General features: G+C 36.9%; 1 protein-coding gene across 3 annotated transcripts in view; it reads right to left on the bottom strand.

Moving 5' to 3' along the window:
- Nucleotides 1-7,791: 7,791 nt before the first annotated feature.
- slc36a1 (solute carrier family 36 member 1) overlaps nt 7,792-16,758 on the bottom strand; it is a 67,150-nt gene continuing 58,183 nt past the window's right edge. For all 3 annotated transcript variants that reach the window (XM_015350028.2, XM_006632040.3, XM_015350029.2), the window contains exon 12: nt 7,792-10,524. In XM_015350028.2, coding sequence (XP_015205514.2) covers nt 10,250-10,524 — 275 coding nt within the window. In that variant the 3' untranslated portion in view covers nt 7,792-10,249. The remainder of the gene's footprint in view (nt 10,525-16,758) is intronic.

Below are 16,758 nucleotides of genomic sequence, written 5' to 3'. Positions count from 1 at the left end.
ATCAGCACAAATTCTGTACTTCCTCTCTTCCCTTCAAAACTTCCAATTATTTTAGCCTAGAAGGCTTGCAAACTGGGTCTGGACTGTTCATCTCACAGAGGCTTCAGAATTGACTTCTCTGTATCTAGTATAGTGAGATTATCAGGTAGCAGCATGCAAGAAATTATATAATTTAAATCCTTGAGTCGGTTCCATATGCCTAATTCTTTCGGTGTTGGAGAAAATGATTCACATTCCTGTTCTTCTTTTCAAAGGCCTTGAAGATTTTATTTCTGAAAAATTGGCATAGAATGTACAAAAATTAATTTCACATGGATAAGTGTGACACAGCATGTTTCCAAAGATAGTTTCCTATACCACTGTGCTGTATCTAAAAATAAGAAAACAAAAAACACTCCCCAAATACATATACTGTACAAATGGATGGGTTGAATGTCTACATCAAAAGTTTTTTTTAATTTCAGGCTGCCAGGGTTGCCCAATACATGTTTGTCAGGCATTGGAAAAAAATGAGATAACCAGGGCAAACAGAAATGTATGAATTAACATCAGTTTTCAGAGCCAATGTCAGTTTTGAGAATGAACATCAGTTAGAGCCAATTTGTTTTTGCAGTGGAATGGTGTTTTATTGACAATGGCCAATCTTGATACACTACACTGTCCATTTTGTATTTCAATAAAAATAAACCTTTGAAACCTTATTAAATTCCCATTCTTCTTTGTGCTTTGCCAAAGCCCTCTTGTCTTCATAACTCTGGGGTTTCAGGGGTCTGGCCAGGAAGTATTATACTTTTCTTTGTCTTATTAAATCCAATGGGCTTTATGATGATTTGCTTAACGCTATGGGAATGTGACCCTGTGATACCCTACATAAGAGAAAGCAATGATGACGTCTGGATACATTTCAACATATAATCTAGTAAATGATGTGTCCTGAGAGAGTTTGTGGGCTATGGTATTATTGTGATCTCATACAAAGAAGATGCAGTGCTTTCGATTGTATTTCAAACAAAGCACACTTTTGTGTTTTGGAATCGGTGATGAAATTGTGTTCCTAAAGAGTCCCTACGTGTTTCAAATTCTTGTGAAAAGTGAGAGACATTTGCACTGAATTGTCATGCTTTAGTTTTACTTTATATTTGTAGCTACCACTATTTCTAGCATTGATCTGAAATGCTCCTCCTTAAAAAATACGTTCTTTTCATTTTTTAAAAGGTATGCAGTTTTTTATTTTGCAACCAGAGCTGACACACAAAACTGAGCAGCTTAAAACTATACACTGCAAACTATACCCTATACACTCATTTGGTAGAACTAGTTATAGGTCAGAACTAGATTCTGATACAATCTATATTTAGGCATACAGTACTTCGGAGATTAAGACCATTTAAATGAAATGCAATAAGAACCGACATTACCACATCTTTTGGTTTTTGAACAGCTCAGGTATTCTGCATCATCCTTTGATGAAATTGAACTTTGTTGGGCTCCATGACATGCTGTTGTCGATTCATTACAAATACATAATTTATCTCACAAGTTTCAAATATTTCAGGGAGATTACAGGCAAAATGAGACAAGGGCCTTAAGCTTTTTGAGCCTTAATCAGAATTTTCTTCTTGATGAAATGCATTTCCTTAAAGTTATTATTAAACGTGGAACTAGTGAAGGAACGCTGGAGAAAGCATTTCTTTTTATGATTTTTTTTTCTTATTGCAGTACTTTTCATGTATATATTATTTATATCCTATACAAATATCCTCTATCCTTATATAATCTAGTTAATCACTACATAAGTACAATAAACACATCAGTATGTGACAATTGCATGCTATTTGTGTGGGAAGAACAAAGCTTCTGTTGCTCATTGACTATGCATGTATTTTATAGATTAATTTAGCCTTAGTTCTGCTAAGGTTCTGATTCTACTGATGGTGCTCTTCTTCTGGAAACACCTTTGGGAAGTACCCCAGTGGTTTAAGTAGCCATTGTGGCAGATCTGATAGACACCTTATTTAACACCCTTTGAAATTCTTTTGAAAGCTGTCATTGAGCTATAATTACTAATTGAGAAGCCTAAGGTTCTCCCATTTCCATTTGCACACCTTTGTTTTTGGCAAGTCACATCGCTACATATGAGAATGGTCATTTATTTGTTTTACTACTGAAGATGCCACTATTGTTCAAAGTTCTATAATCAGGAAAGATATGGTTACATTTTTCTTTGTGCTTTTCTCACAGGTGTACAGCCATAATTCTCGAATCCCAGAAAATCTATGCTCTATATATCTTGGTTTGTTCAAACTGTAACAAATATCTGAAGAGAAAACGGCTAAAGAATACTGTACTAGTGGACAAAACATTGTCATTTGGTTACACATAAGGTCCCTCTTTGTTATTTCAGCAGTAAATTGTTATAACATAGCTATTGCCATTCCAAAAAAGACAACAACTCACCAAATCCTGATAGTTTGCTTTCAGATAAAATGGGCAGTCATGTCTGAAGGTGTACATTTTCCTAAAATCATTTAGCAGATTATTTTATCTAACATGACCTAGAGAGACTAGGGGATAAGCTATGGATGAATGAATGCTAGAGACACTTACATCATTACATCAGTTTCACCCAAAAGAGCAGCACAAGGAGGTTAAGTAACGTCCTCAGGATGATATACATGTACACTAAGTCAGCAACAGGGCCAGAACTAGGAATGCACAGAAACAAGTCTTTTACCTGAACCACTTAGCCAAATGCAAACTTGTGGACATAAGTCTTCCCTGCATAAGCACAAGAAACATAAGGCATAATTTCTATTATTAGTATTAGTGCGGCTGTTGTTTTTGTATCTTTACACATCTTCAGTTGAGAGTCCTCCACTTTATCCTTGTTACTTTTCACTTAACCAACAAAATCAACATGACCAGTTTAATACATTTATATTTAATGTATTATATAATATTGCAAAATACATTATTTTTCCTCCACTGAATAAATATTTGGTATATTCATCTGTGGGGCAAGGATCAGCATGATTTTCAAAATCTGCATATAGAATTGGCAGTTTTTTATTATATCCAACCATTTAGGAATCACCAGCTGTTTGTTCATCCACATGGGGAGCACAAGGAAAGGCAGACAGACCCCATGTTAAAGCTTATGTTATAAGCTCTGCAGCAACATCCAGTAGATACTAAACTGACTGACAGGGTGGTGTGTCCATTACCATCACCATAAGCCTGAATGTGCCCAGGAAGTTACAAAGGTGAAGGACACACTAATCCCATTCATACTCCAGGTAGCACAGAGCCCATTGTGTGCCTCCACGTGGGGAATCACAGGTACAACTGGTTGGGCCGTGATCAGGGCACGAATTTGCAACTTTTAGATCTGTTAAGAGTGGAGCCACTCAGGAGCCCCAACATCGATCTGTATTCCTAAACGACTCTCTCCCTTATTGCTTTACAAAGCCTCGGTGCATTTAATCAGCCTGCACCTTTCCCCATCCTTGGCCAGCATACAGAAAAGCTGAATATCTTTTCAGACTCCGCTGTGCTGCAAATTGGTGAAAACGTGACCCTCCCTCGCCACATGTGCTCAGTTTGTTAATGAAATTTCTTTCCGGTATAAGCTTCCCTGAAAGATGTCTGACCATCCCATTGTCTTCTAATTCCTTTGTAAATTAATCCTCCCGGCCCTCCCTCTTCCCCCACGCCTTCACTCACTGCGATTTCTAGTTTCATACCGAGTGCTTGCAGCCATTCCGTCAATCAAGCTGCAAAGGGATTATTTGATGACATCTCTGCTCATTGACCCAACCGCTCTAAAAGGATACATAAAAATAACATCCTAAATCCTAAGACAGAACTGCTGTGCGGTCTCTTCATTTCGGCTTTACTCACAGTCCACGCGGCCCCCAAATGGTTTTTCATTGAGAATGCCAAATGATATTCACCGACGACGGGTTGCAATTAGCAAACAGTTAAGCTGCCTTGAGGCGTATCCACCTGTGAACTATCAAAACCTGCTTTACCCTTGACTTCAAGAGCTGTACAGTAATTCTCAAATGTAGAATAAATGCTGACATCTTAGTAAATCCATAAATTGAGTGGAATTATCTGTATGCCAGTGTTTTGAAGGGATTAAACACCATTGACTCGTACCAAGCCATTGAAAAACTTGACTGAGCAAAAACTTTAAAAGCTCTAAATCTTTGGCAGTAATATATATTATATATTTATTTATTGTTTCACTATATGTATCCTGGTCTGAAGGATTACTGCCAGAACATTAAAAGTCTACAAAAGTTTTGTCAACCCCACAAAATATGTTTTTGGAATAAACAGGTACTCTTTGCAAGTCTGGACAAATTGTATGAACTCTGTATGTACAGTATATGTTGCTATAAAGGTACTAAAGAATAATATGGTACATAAAAATTGGATGAACTCTTTAATATAATTAAATACAAATTTAGCTTTATCCTGCTTTGCAAAAATTGTATGAGACAGATAGGACTGATCCTTTTTTTCCAACATCAAAAAAGATTTCAAATATTCTGCACACACATTCAGTGATGGTCAATAGACTTGTGGTGACTCTGGAAGACTATATGAAGATTTGTGGGAAGATTTAATCATCACCGGTCAATGTCATCCTGAGGTGGGGTTGATATAAAGCTCTGTGTAAACGCAGCTGAGATCACAGTCAATGTGAGTGGTTTCTCCTAGCAACTGAATCACTAACTGTTATTCCCACAGAGAAAAAAAGTCAATACAATGTTTTGTTTTTCCCTGGTTACATCCCTGAATGATAGCCCATAAAGAAAAGAAAATACAACCCATCATTTAAAAAATAAACCTGTAGAATGTGTTCTCAGAGCAAGTATTGGCTGTACAGATTCATGTATATAATATATCTTATTCATGTATATATTGTTAAGTGTTAAATTCCACTTGTCTCCTCCTGCCAAGGATGATAGTGAAACAGGACGTGAAAATAAATGTGAAATGTGAACATACCGTGAAGGATAGGGTGTTAACATACACTGATAAAGGCATGCCTTTTGCAGCTAAAGGGCATGAACCTTTCTTCACAGTGCGCTTGACTTCATAGTCTGTTATGCAAAATGATGTTTATATCCATTTACGTCTGAAAGTATTATGGAAGGGGCTGGAAACAAGAATATAGTAAGAACCATAATTTCTGCAGCCAATTATCCATTTGCCCTTCAACTGCACAATGTGCTCTTTTCTATCAGCCTTTTACCCAGCTCTAAGTTTATACATTTTTCACAAGACATGATAAAATGTACCTTATCAAAAGTACATACTTCAAATTGTGGACTGAGTCCCAGTGTTTAATAGCCTAACGTCTGGATTCTTCTGAACAAAGCTAACCATGCTGCCAAACAAACTGTTTTTATTCTTATTAATGATCAACTCAGTCCAACCTCCTCTTATTTGTATGCAAGTTAAAAAAACAATGGCACACGTGTTCTGAATCTAGCATATTATTTTTCCCATATTTGTTAGGTTTACACCAGTGGTGCAGATCACCAGAACTGGAGGGTCACTGTCTGAGGGTTTGTCTACCAGCACTGCACTTCATGACTGCATCAAACTAGTCAGTAATTTGACCAGTTTAACACTTCAAAGGTTTTAAAGAGCCCAAGACAATATGATGGAGTCCGGCCCTTATGGAAGGTTGTTCATGATTATTTAATCATGGGCTGCAGTTCTGTAGGCATTCATTCAAATAAAAAAAAAATCATATATGGTTTTCACTGGAAATCAAATGATCAAGATCTCTGTTGGGACAAAACCAACTGACACCAGGGTCATGAGGAACTGACTGTAGAACTATACTAAAGAACTCTGCTCAAATTTACTTTAAGGATTAATGTGAGACAGCTTACTAAAGAGGCAGTGAAATTATTTTGAAGTATACAAATATTTCAGACAAAAACACATATTACAAGGTCAGATCTGTCTCTCTCTTAGAATCATAAAGTAAAATATATAAAAATGTCAAGGTAACTCACACACTGGGGAGCATATATGCACAAATGACCAGCCCTGTTACCACTGAGAAATTAGTTTTACCAATAAAACCTAATTTGGGTTGATAATGTTATACAGCAGCCTGCTCTATGGATGCAGTAAGTATATTCCTATAGACATCACGCAAACAACTGTTAGAGTTGAAGTGAAAGTGTTGCGCCTGGGTGAGCTAGCCCTCAGTGTCCACCGAAATAGAGCTCTTTAGTATAATCCCTGTGCATTCTCACGAGGAGCCACATTCACGTAAGAAGTCAAACACCTCCTGGGGCTGTAAGGACATACAGTAATTACTCAGGCCACGTGTCCCTACCACCTGCCTCCAATTAATTGATTAATCTATTAGTCTAAGATATCGAGACCCTGGTTATGCCACTGATCAGGTGCTCTGTCATTGAGTTACCTTCTGACCAGAGCGGCACAAAAAACCCACTTCCTAGAAGGACATCCAGCCAGATGTCAGCCTGAGTAGTTGTCTGTGCAGCCTAGTCTGGATCATTAGGCAAGATCCACATCTCCTGCCTCCTGCCCCAGCATGGTGGCGTAGCCACTCAGTCCTGCTCAGCCCTGACAGCTGTGCTCTGCTTCAGTCTCAGATCAGCCCGTCTGCCATCACCTGTCCCGTTCGGCTATCTCCGCCTGCTTTGCCTGCCCCAGTCTGCTTCGGCTATGTCTCTCAGCTCTTGGCACTCACATTGGGATCCCTCCGCCTGTCAGCAAGATGCGGCTTTCTCTATCTGCTAGCTGTGTTGCAACAGAAAGGGAATGGATCTTGTTTCCAACTTTTGCGATTTGCATCTGGGAGGTTCAACTCTGGGCCTGGAGGTTGTCGTGGCAACGCACCCCTCAATTGGACAGGCTGACAGCTTCTCCCAGCTCTTCAGGCGTAGCTGCTTTAGAGGGATCTAGGAAACCTACAGACACACCTAACCTCCAGGACAAGACATTGGGCCACCCTGAATTATACCAATCAAAGACTTCATGCAGATTGTGCTTTGCAGGTGAACACTTTTAACTTACTTTGGATTTTGCTTTTGAAAAAAAGAACAAGCCAGTTTAACAAAATCAATGAATGGGTTTCTAAGTACATGTACAATTAGAATAGAAATGAAATGCATTCCTATGACTAAATCATAAATGAATACATATATTCAGCGTGCAGAAAGTAAGGTGTCCTGAAAGGACTAACTTACAGAATTGATTGTAGCAGCATGCAATTGGTGCATTCTTCCAGTCTTCATTAAATTCTTTCATTGCCTTCGTGCCTGCCAGGGTCTGATATGACAGGAGTCAAGAGGATTTAGATTCAAAGAGTGGGACCCCAGGGGCAGATTACGTGGTCAATTAAAGTGTTAAAAAAGCAATTAGCATTTCATTGGCTTGCAGGGGGGTCCTGAGAAGAAGGAGGAGGATCAGCATTGAAGCCGCTTTGATTGCAACTCATTTCAAAGCTGACTTTGGAGAAAGAGTCAAATAAACCTATTATTGGATTGTGGTATTGTTTCACAAAAGACAAAAATCAATGACACCCAGGAACAGGTAATCAACAGTTCAAGGTAAAATGCACAACTTCATTTTGCTTTCCCACCAGAAGAAGGCACCAAGAATTCCAAAGATAAGTAGCTGGACAATTTATACAGAGCCTGTAAAAATCATGCACATTTTGTGGTGCTTTATTATCAAATAAGAGCAGACAGAAAAAGTAATGCTCATACGCAATAAGAACACAACTGATCAGTAGTTAGACAGCTGAAGCTGTTGAAAAGGTGTTTATTGTGAACAATGATGGAAACCAAAACTTGAATGATTTTATAAAGTGCTGAAATATACTGTATATTGTAAAATAACAACAACATTCCACTTTCTATTTTTAGGATAAATCAATCCCAGCTCCCTACAACCACAACAGATAGTGTTTGAAAATGTACCCTTTACATTGTTGTTAAATATCTTGGTGATGGATCACCTATAAGGTTTAGAAAAAAAATGCAAAAAACAAAATTTCAAAAGCAGCAAGTTCAAGTGCTTCAATTTTAACAAAAAATGTCATACAGCCCCATAAAGCATATCCAAATGAAACTACCTCACAGACTACATTAAGATGTTTTTTCAAGCAGAATCAAATACAATAGATGTGCCGTAATGTTACCACACAAGTATTTACAACATCCAAAAGCACACCAAATCTGAACTGGATACAACATTCTTTAGTCAAGTTACTGTTCAGCTATACTATTCCCTAATGATGCACAGGTGAGGTAATGAGGCAAAACTGGTTTGTAGTGGGCAGAAAGGTTCTGCGAATGCCCCAAAACACACAACCCCTAATCAGCATGTCTTTTCTTTCCTGAAGGAAATAACTTCATGCCCTGAAGGACTGATTTCCTGAAGGAACAGTCTTCATTTCCAAGAATTTTCAAGTTTCAACTTTTCAGAGTAAAATAAAAGTCAGACCTGTTTTTGAACTAGTCTTCTGACATTGCATTATGGTAATAAAATAACATAAAAAGCCTTGATGAAACTGCTCCAGGAGTAAATAAATGGAATACAGTATGTGAAAATAGATCATATTATGGAATGCTAGTGCAGTTATGGTATTGTATCCTGTTGATTATGTTTATTGTGTGATTGTATGATTTCTGGTTTGTATACAAGTATTTGCTAATTTAAATGCTTGTATACTAACCAGTATACAAAGAATACTTCTTGTATTCCATTGAGAATACTCAAAATAATACTTTTATTCTGATTTTTTATACTGAATCAAAGTTACTAGTCATAAGCATTGCAATGTTTCTGCGTGACGTTCTAAGATTGTAATATTAGAAAATTATTTTGGGTAGACACTTCCATCATGAAAAACAGTTTGTACTCATTTAATCATGATAATGTAAATACAAGTCAAAGTAAAAATTGCTATTACAAACCTGACCGTGATTGTTTTACTTTACACTAGATTCTTTACACAGTGATCATCTTCTTAGGAGATGAAATATTCAATGTTCCTAAAGAACATTCTACTGTATAAGGGTCATAACCAGTATACAGTATCTTAGGGAGACTGTACATTTCCGTGAGTGAAGCAAACTGTGGCATACTCTTCAACTTATAATGTATTTTTACATGGTACTCCTATGTTCACAACTTAGAAAATTATAAAAAAGAAAAGTAAAAATCTTTATTTAAAATGAATACAAATTGTTATCACTGTAGAGAAAAATACAAAACTAACAAATTACAGAAACCAAGCGACTGTAAATATTTAGTCATTGATCTGATCTAAATTTTGTCTAAGGATCCTTCCACTAACTACAGTATATAAGTTTTAGGGCTATGAATTTATCGTTTCATAGTTTACTGACAACAGTCATGCTACATGCTTCTTGAATAGAAAAATATAACTAATAAATCAATTATAACAAATGTAACAAAATCAATTTTAAATTATAATAAAAAATCCGTGCAAAAGTACATTCTTTAACCTATACTGAATTTTCTTAATTCATTGTCATGCTATTTAACTTAAAATGGTCTATAAAAGCTGGCAATTTGTCAAAAATGTTTACACTTTTATGTCACAACATGTTTTAATATATAGATATATAGATTTTGTGCAAAGCAGATTCAGTATCATTTCAGCATTGTTACATTGATGATTTCTGATCATTTTGATTTGGACAAACTGATGAAACAGACTGTTAATGAAGAAGTAATAATTATGAAACAAAGAATATGACTAGATGTGTAAACTTTCCACAGTGCAGAATCCAAAAGACTAGATTACATCCAAACCTTCAATGATTTTTGGCAAACAGTTACCTTTAAATATTTTCTTCCACAAGTGCAGTAGTGGTTTGAAGATTAAGGTTAATTCCCCTTATGATACATAAATACATCTTAATCACAACTGTTTTTTTTATTTTGTTTTCCAATTAGGACAATAATTATGAGGGATGTAACTGCTGCACTAACCTAAGTCTGGTGGCATACACTCAAAAGGGTCCACAATGGGCAAGATGGGGCTGGCAAAGTGATCTTCCAGCCATTGGCACTAAATCAACTGTTATACATCATGTATAAAAAGAAAACAAAAGGAAATATAGCACCAACAAAACAACAGAACAGAATAAAATGAAAAGAACAGTAGCTATGAAGTTGTAAATGAAAGCAGACTTGATAGCTGGTCTTGGCACTAAAGACTAAAGGACATGGTGCCATTGTGAGCATGTCTTTCGGCGCTCCGAATGACTATCTGCTGGATGGAGACGTAGGTCCCAGCTACGAAGCCTATGAAGCCGATAATGCTGATGACGACGTTCTTGGTTATAACCCAGTAGGACAGCCCTTCCCTGTGGAACGTTATGATCTCCAGCATCGGGGGGAAGATCAGAGCTAAGAAGCTGCTGCTGATGGAGCCCACAAGCGAAATCACCAGGTCCAGTTCTGGAATCAGGATGGCTAAGGCACCTAAGAAGAAGACAAACACACAGAGGGTTATACAAATCCCAGAAGAACAGGAAATAACATACAAATGACATTGTTATGTCGAAACATCAGCGAGCAGTTAAAACTGCACGTGCATGGTATGAAAGCAATCTGAGTTGTTATCACACCCAACATGTAAAGGACCGTAATCAGCTGAAGTTCGTATCTTCAAAAGGTATGGACAAAGTCAACCCAACTGACTTCCTCAGGATCAATAGTTAAACCCAAACCACAAGTGGATTCGAAGGTGAAGTGCATTTAAGACTGAGAACCGGAAGCAGTTCTACACAAAGGGTTGTGGTCATTTAGAGCAAGCTGCTCAAGCACTTTAATTTGACTTCCTTCCAGAAATGGATGGATGAAATCCTCTGATCAATTTCCAACTACCAACCAAAGGAGCTGGACAGCTGAAAAGCCTCCTTTCTATTGCTTTGGTGCTCAAAAAGCAACATTTCCAGTAAGGTAGAACATGTAAAAAAATAAATATTAAAACAATTCCTAATAAAATAATTATTATAATAAATAAAAAATACAGAAATAAAAAAGAAAATTGGCAGATCACATTTACCACTTAGAACAACTGCCCGATATTTTCCCCTTTTCCTCAACAGCTTGTTGAAAGGGAAAGTCTGCCCACTGCTTGTGGTTGGGGATACTCCGTTGTGCCAGTCAATTAAGCCTCATTTTTATTTTGTGTGAGCCCATGTTGTTCTGATGTTTGACACTGCAGAAGAATGACTAAGCGGGTGGAGAACACTTCCTAGAGATTAATAGTCTGGAAAGTGGGGTGTGAATTAATTATCTGCTGAGGTGATAAAAGGCATCCTGCTGTTCATTGTAAATTGACTGTTTTTTTTTTCTCTGCCCAGACCTCTTGAAATAAAACCACTAACCAAAAAAAACAGCTCTTTATTTACAGAGAGAAACTTAAATACCTCATCACAGGACAACAGAATTCAGTCAAGTCAAAAGGCCACAGAAAAGAGCAGGCTATTCCTTTCACATCCAGTACTGCTTTGTGTGACACTAATAAACCAAAGAGCACATCAGAAACAGACACCTGTGGGTTTTTTTGTTTTACCTCAAACGCACAAAATGTAAACATAAAAATTTAAAAGCCAACAATAGAGAAAGCAGCAGAGTCCTTTGTGAAAGAGCCAGCAGGCAGGCATCTTGGGAGGGAAAAGAAAGAAGGAGAAATGATCTGTGTTTTTAATGTTCACAGCAAGTGAACGATTCAGTGAGGGGCGAAAAAAACCTGAAGAAGGTTCCACAGCTAAAACATTGTGTTTTTTCCTGCTTCTTTTCACTTTGCAGCATGGAATGAACCTCTACTTGTGACCTACTAAAAAGCCTGATTCAGTTTGTTTAAGCAGATGAAAACATGTTTGATACCGCATGGGGAATAATCTGCAAAGAATGAATGGAACATACAGCACAGCAATCCCCCAAATCCATCCCATTGTACAGTTGTCATTTCATTTCTCAACTCACAGAATTAACGTCACAGGGTTACCGAAAAAAAATTTTTCTTTCTAAAAGGACACTGTTGTGTGCCTCATTTCTTGTTGTCATTTCCTTTGACCGAGTCAAGATCTGTACAAAGTTCTTTTCTTCTACTTTGATGACTATGTGTGAATACATACCCACTGTAATGTTGTATGTGATTACATAAAAAAATAAAAAGAAGTAATTCAGCAATAACAACAATAATATTTATCATAATGAGCTCTGCATACAAAAGGGTTAAATAGATAATCCTGTGAACCGGTAGGAGTCGCTTATTTTGTCATTCAAAACAGATGAAAATTGGAAGTAACAGTCTGAAGTCGCTTAATGAGAACCCATCACCTGTAGTTTCTTTTGCACTACAGGATACTCCCGACAAGAGTGAACATAGGAAATTCCTTCGTCTGTTTCTGCCTCCTGTGGTTTAATAGCTGTAGCGTTAAAATATTATTCTGCCTCAATTATATGACAGCTGTAGAGACAGCACTAAGCCGGTCTCCTGGAGTATGAAGGCTTTATTAATCTGTGATTAACTGAATTTATCCCTAAATAACACCAAGGGACACTGGTTAAACATTCACTTTTTAGGATTTTTTTAGGATTTCATCTTTTCTTTCCTTTTAAGGATAACTTTTGTCTTAGTTAAAGGGATGCAGTGAAACATGACCCCTAACATGTTGCACCAAAACGTCTCAATCAACTGAGCTGATATATGTTTGTAGAGTTGGTAGAAAATACAAATGAAAAAAGCACAAAAGTACAGAGCAGTAAACAACAAATATCAATCCACAACTTGCATTTCTGAGTCTGTTGAAGTACAGGGACCGTTGTCTGAAATGCAGTGAAATGTATAAACTTGTACAAGTCTTGTATTTCGTACAATACGGTTTTTACTTTTGTACCTCTTTTTACTTTTATTAACCTAGTCTGAGAATGTTCTTAAACTGTAACTATTAACTACAACCATCAAGTTTTCTTTTGTCGATCATTAGTTTTTCAAAAATACCTGCAAAAGATTGTTTTTCATCCTCTGTTTCTGACAGTACTGTTCCTAAAAGAACAGATCAAAGCAAACTACAATGCTACGGATCCAATTAAATTTAAAAGCAAAACATGTTTCTAAATATAATCATGAAACACAATATTTCATTAATACTTGCTTACAATCAGTTCCCTTTAGACGCTCAGCAAAAAAGCTTTTTACAAATGAATTTTACGTCAGCTTTTGGGTGTTTACATATGGCATTCCAGATAACATCTTGTCAATACATAAACATTAGTATGTTTATATACTGTATATAACTAAATAACTCACCTTGCATTGGTAGAATGGAAAAGTCTAGAATAATCATGACCTTCAGATTATCTTGAGCCCCTTACTGTCCTTAGCAGTACTTATAATCACATACTTTACACTCACTGCCAGGTATTTTAAAAGTATAGGTATTCAGCCTTCATCGACTACTTTATCGAGTCATTCCAATCTTTGACTACACTGTACCACCGCATACATATTTATACACATCTGCAATTCACCTTCTTTGTGTGCTATTGACAACAATGTAATTAAGCCACATCTGGAAATAAAAAGTCATACAATCATACAGTACAATAGCAGATTGATAATGATTTTCAGAGGATAATGATTTATTTGAGGAACGTGGAAGTTTCAAAGGTTGATATTGGAAATGACTTGATTGATCATGTTCTGCAGAGCAGTTTAATGGATTATAGAGACCCTGTATTTGGCTTTATCTCTGTGGCCCTCAGGGCTTGTTTGATAACAGAGCAATGCAGCTCTGAGAATCTGGGAGAAGTGATTGGGATCTGCGATTGTCCCCCCAAGTCTCTCGGGGATGATCTCCTTGCCACATTGATCAATATCAGGTGTCGAATACAGCAATCACAAAGATGGGAACGGAGCTGCACAAAGCTACAAGACATGGTTGTCACCTCATCAAAGCAAAGGCCTCCAACTTCCTTCAATAAAGCTGGGAGTCATTAAAATAGTCTCAGGGACGAAAGCAAGCTGCTTGAAAGGAGCATTCCTTGGTAGTTTCTTTTTGTTTTGAGGTAAATCAAATGCAGAGAAGCACAGTTTGTGAGCGTGGGTTGCCATGGAAGCACAGTGTTGGGCCCATCACATCTTTGAGCAATCCCAGCTTCAAATGGCACAGTTAAATAATCCTCAAGAACAATCACAGGTTATTCAGTCCATCAATCAATAGCTAGAAAAAGTTTGGGACTGGCACAGTTCCATTAAGTTCACAGTGAACAGTGTGCACCGGGGAATGAATGTTGCCGTCTGAGACTGTTTTCACCTGTTTAAATGGTTCCATTTCCATCTAGTGCAAGTTTGACTTTTTCATAGACAGTATGTGTGCTTCTTGAAGAACACAGGAGAGCTAATTAACACATGGGGCAGTGTAAAACTAAAGACAGTGACAGAATACATCAGTATTGGACACTGCATGGAAGAAAACATAAGAAAAGTTACAAACTGGAGAAGATCATTTGGCTCACCCAAAGATGGTAAACAGTCATTACCTCAGTCATAAAGACAGGGTATCAGTGTCAACACTAAGGGATAGTTAGTTCCTGCATCCCACAACCCTTTGTAAAAACTGCCTCCTGTTATCAGTCTTACTGGCACTGCCCTGTAGTTTCTGCTTGTGTCCTCAAATTCATGTGCTAGTGTTGATTTTTAATTACAGATGCAGCCATTCAAAGTTCGTGGTACAAGCCCATTCCTGTAGGCCCAAGACTCATCTGGTCACTCTATACCGGACTGATTCCAAAGTACCAATGTTTTTTTTGCATCTTGTTGATCAAAATTGTATGTCATTTAGTTTTGCTAGAGCATTATACTATTCTAAATGAAAATGAACATCTCTTGAATTACATTTTACACGCTTGACTATATAACCTAACTTACATATAACCTGCATGTTTATTGCTTCCCTATGCTGTATAGAAAATGTCAGTGATTCTGTATGACAATTTCACTATTTTTCAAAGCAGCTTATTTAAGCTTTTCCATCTTTCATTTAGAATGGATGCTTTTGTCATCTGTATGTAACACTCATCTACACTAAATATTATGTGGCAGGTGTTTGCTTTGTTCTTTTTCATCTTTAGTTTCCTTTGTAGCATTCAGAGGTGGCTAATCCTCCTATTTTGGTATCTGCAAACTGAACTACAGTAGTTTACGAACTATAGCAGGATTCTGTCCATTGATATTAACTAGGATGAGTGGTAGTTCTAACACAGATCATTGAGGTACTCCCCTAATTAAATGAAATCTGTATGAGCATTTGCCCCTTAATTGAACTCTGTTTTCTATCCATTAACTAGTTCTCAATCTAAATTCATGCCTTATCATGCTGATTATAATTTAACCTTTTATGAGAAACTTTAGTCAAAGCTCCCTGAAAATCTAAACAAACAATCTCATTTACCCCGTTAATACAGTTTCTTGTTTTTCCATAACCTTTGAAGTAACAGGTAATGTGTATTGGGCTGTAATTATTGTGTAGTACCCCTGTCTTGGGATGTTTTTTTGTGAGCAGCTGATGAATAACATGAGCTGTTTCTTAGGATCAATCTGAAGAATAACATCTAACCCTGGAAACTTATCTTAAGTGCTTCTTGTAGCAATAGAAATTCTGCCTTGTATATGCTATTATGATTTAATTTTGGGCTTTCAATCAAAAAAGGAAAGGGCATAATCAAGCAATAAAAATGTGGTATGAGGAACAGTTTCAATAAAATAAATGAAATTCTTACAGAAATAGGTTCAAGAGCCTCTAAGCACTTGAACCAATGTCTAGAAATACACAAAATGACTGTGCCATAAATACATTTTAAAATTAGATTGTAAATTTCTCATCGGCTCCTGGTGGACTGTTGGCACATGCAAGTATTTAAAGGTGAACTGTAATGCTATTTTTATATTTCAGTGATTAGAAAGAATCAGCATTGATGCACGCATTTCAAACCACAGTGAAAGTAAAATGTACACAGTAACATGTAAAACCTCCAATTTACATCACAAAATAGACACAATTTCCAGATATGCTCAGCGCCATATTCTGCGATTCAGACCAACGTAGCAAATCTTTGGGTGACATGAAACAGCCTTATGAATACATCACTTGCAATTCAATAGAAAAATCACTTCAGACTGTGAGATGATTTTGCCAACAAATACAACTTACTTGTTAACTCAGCATGCAGATCATGTTGGAACATTTATGTGGTGAAACGTCTGATGCACAACCTGTACTTTCTTCACCAGCGCCTCGTAATTACATTAGTCATTACAGTGACTAGCGAGCAGGAAGGGCTGTTTTCTATCACAATTCACTCGAACTTGTGCTCTCATGCGTGGCGAGACCATTAGTTTAAGACAAAACGGAGACTATACGGTATTTTCACCAAGGTCACGATTTCGTCTGAGAAATTGAGACACCTGTTCATGTTTAACGAGTACACACTGGAATTAACTTCATTTCAATATATACCAGTTTTTAGACCAATTTGAAGCAGAACTTGAATTAATACAAAATAATAGAGACAAAATAAAAATAACTAGTTTCTATTAAGAGATTATTTTCAAATAGGACATCTGTAGGCTAAGCATTATTGAAATGTTACAGTATACAATAGATGTCACGGACATACGAGTATAAAATGTTTCTTATACAG

Source organism: Lepisosteus oculatus, chromosome 11 (assembly GCF_040954835.1).
Source record: "Lepisosteus oculatus isolate fLepOcu1 chromosome 11, fLepOcu1.hap2, whole genome shotgun sequence".
NCBI lineage: Eukaryota > Metazoa > Chordata > Actinopteri > Semionotiformes > Lepisosteidae > Lepisosteus > Lepisosteus oculatus.
Note: the sequence above shows the minus strand (reverse complement) of the source record. Positions and strands in the feature narration are given on the sequence as shown.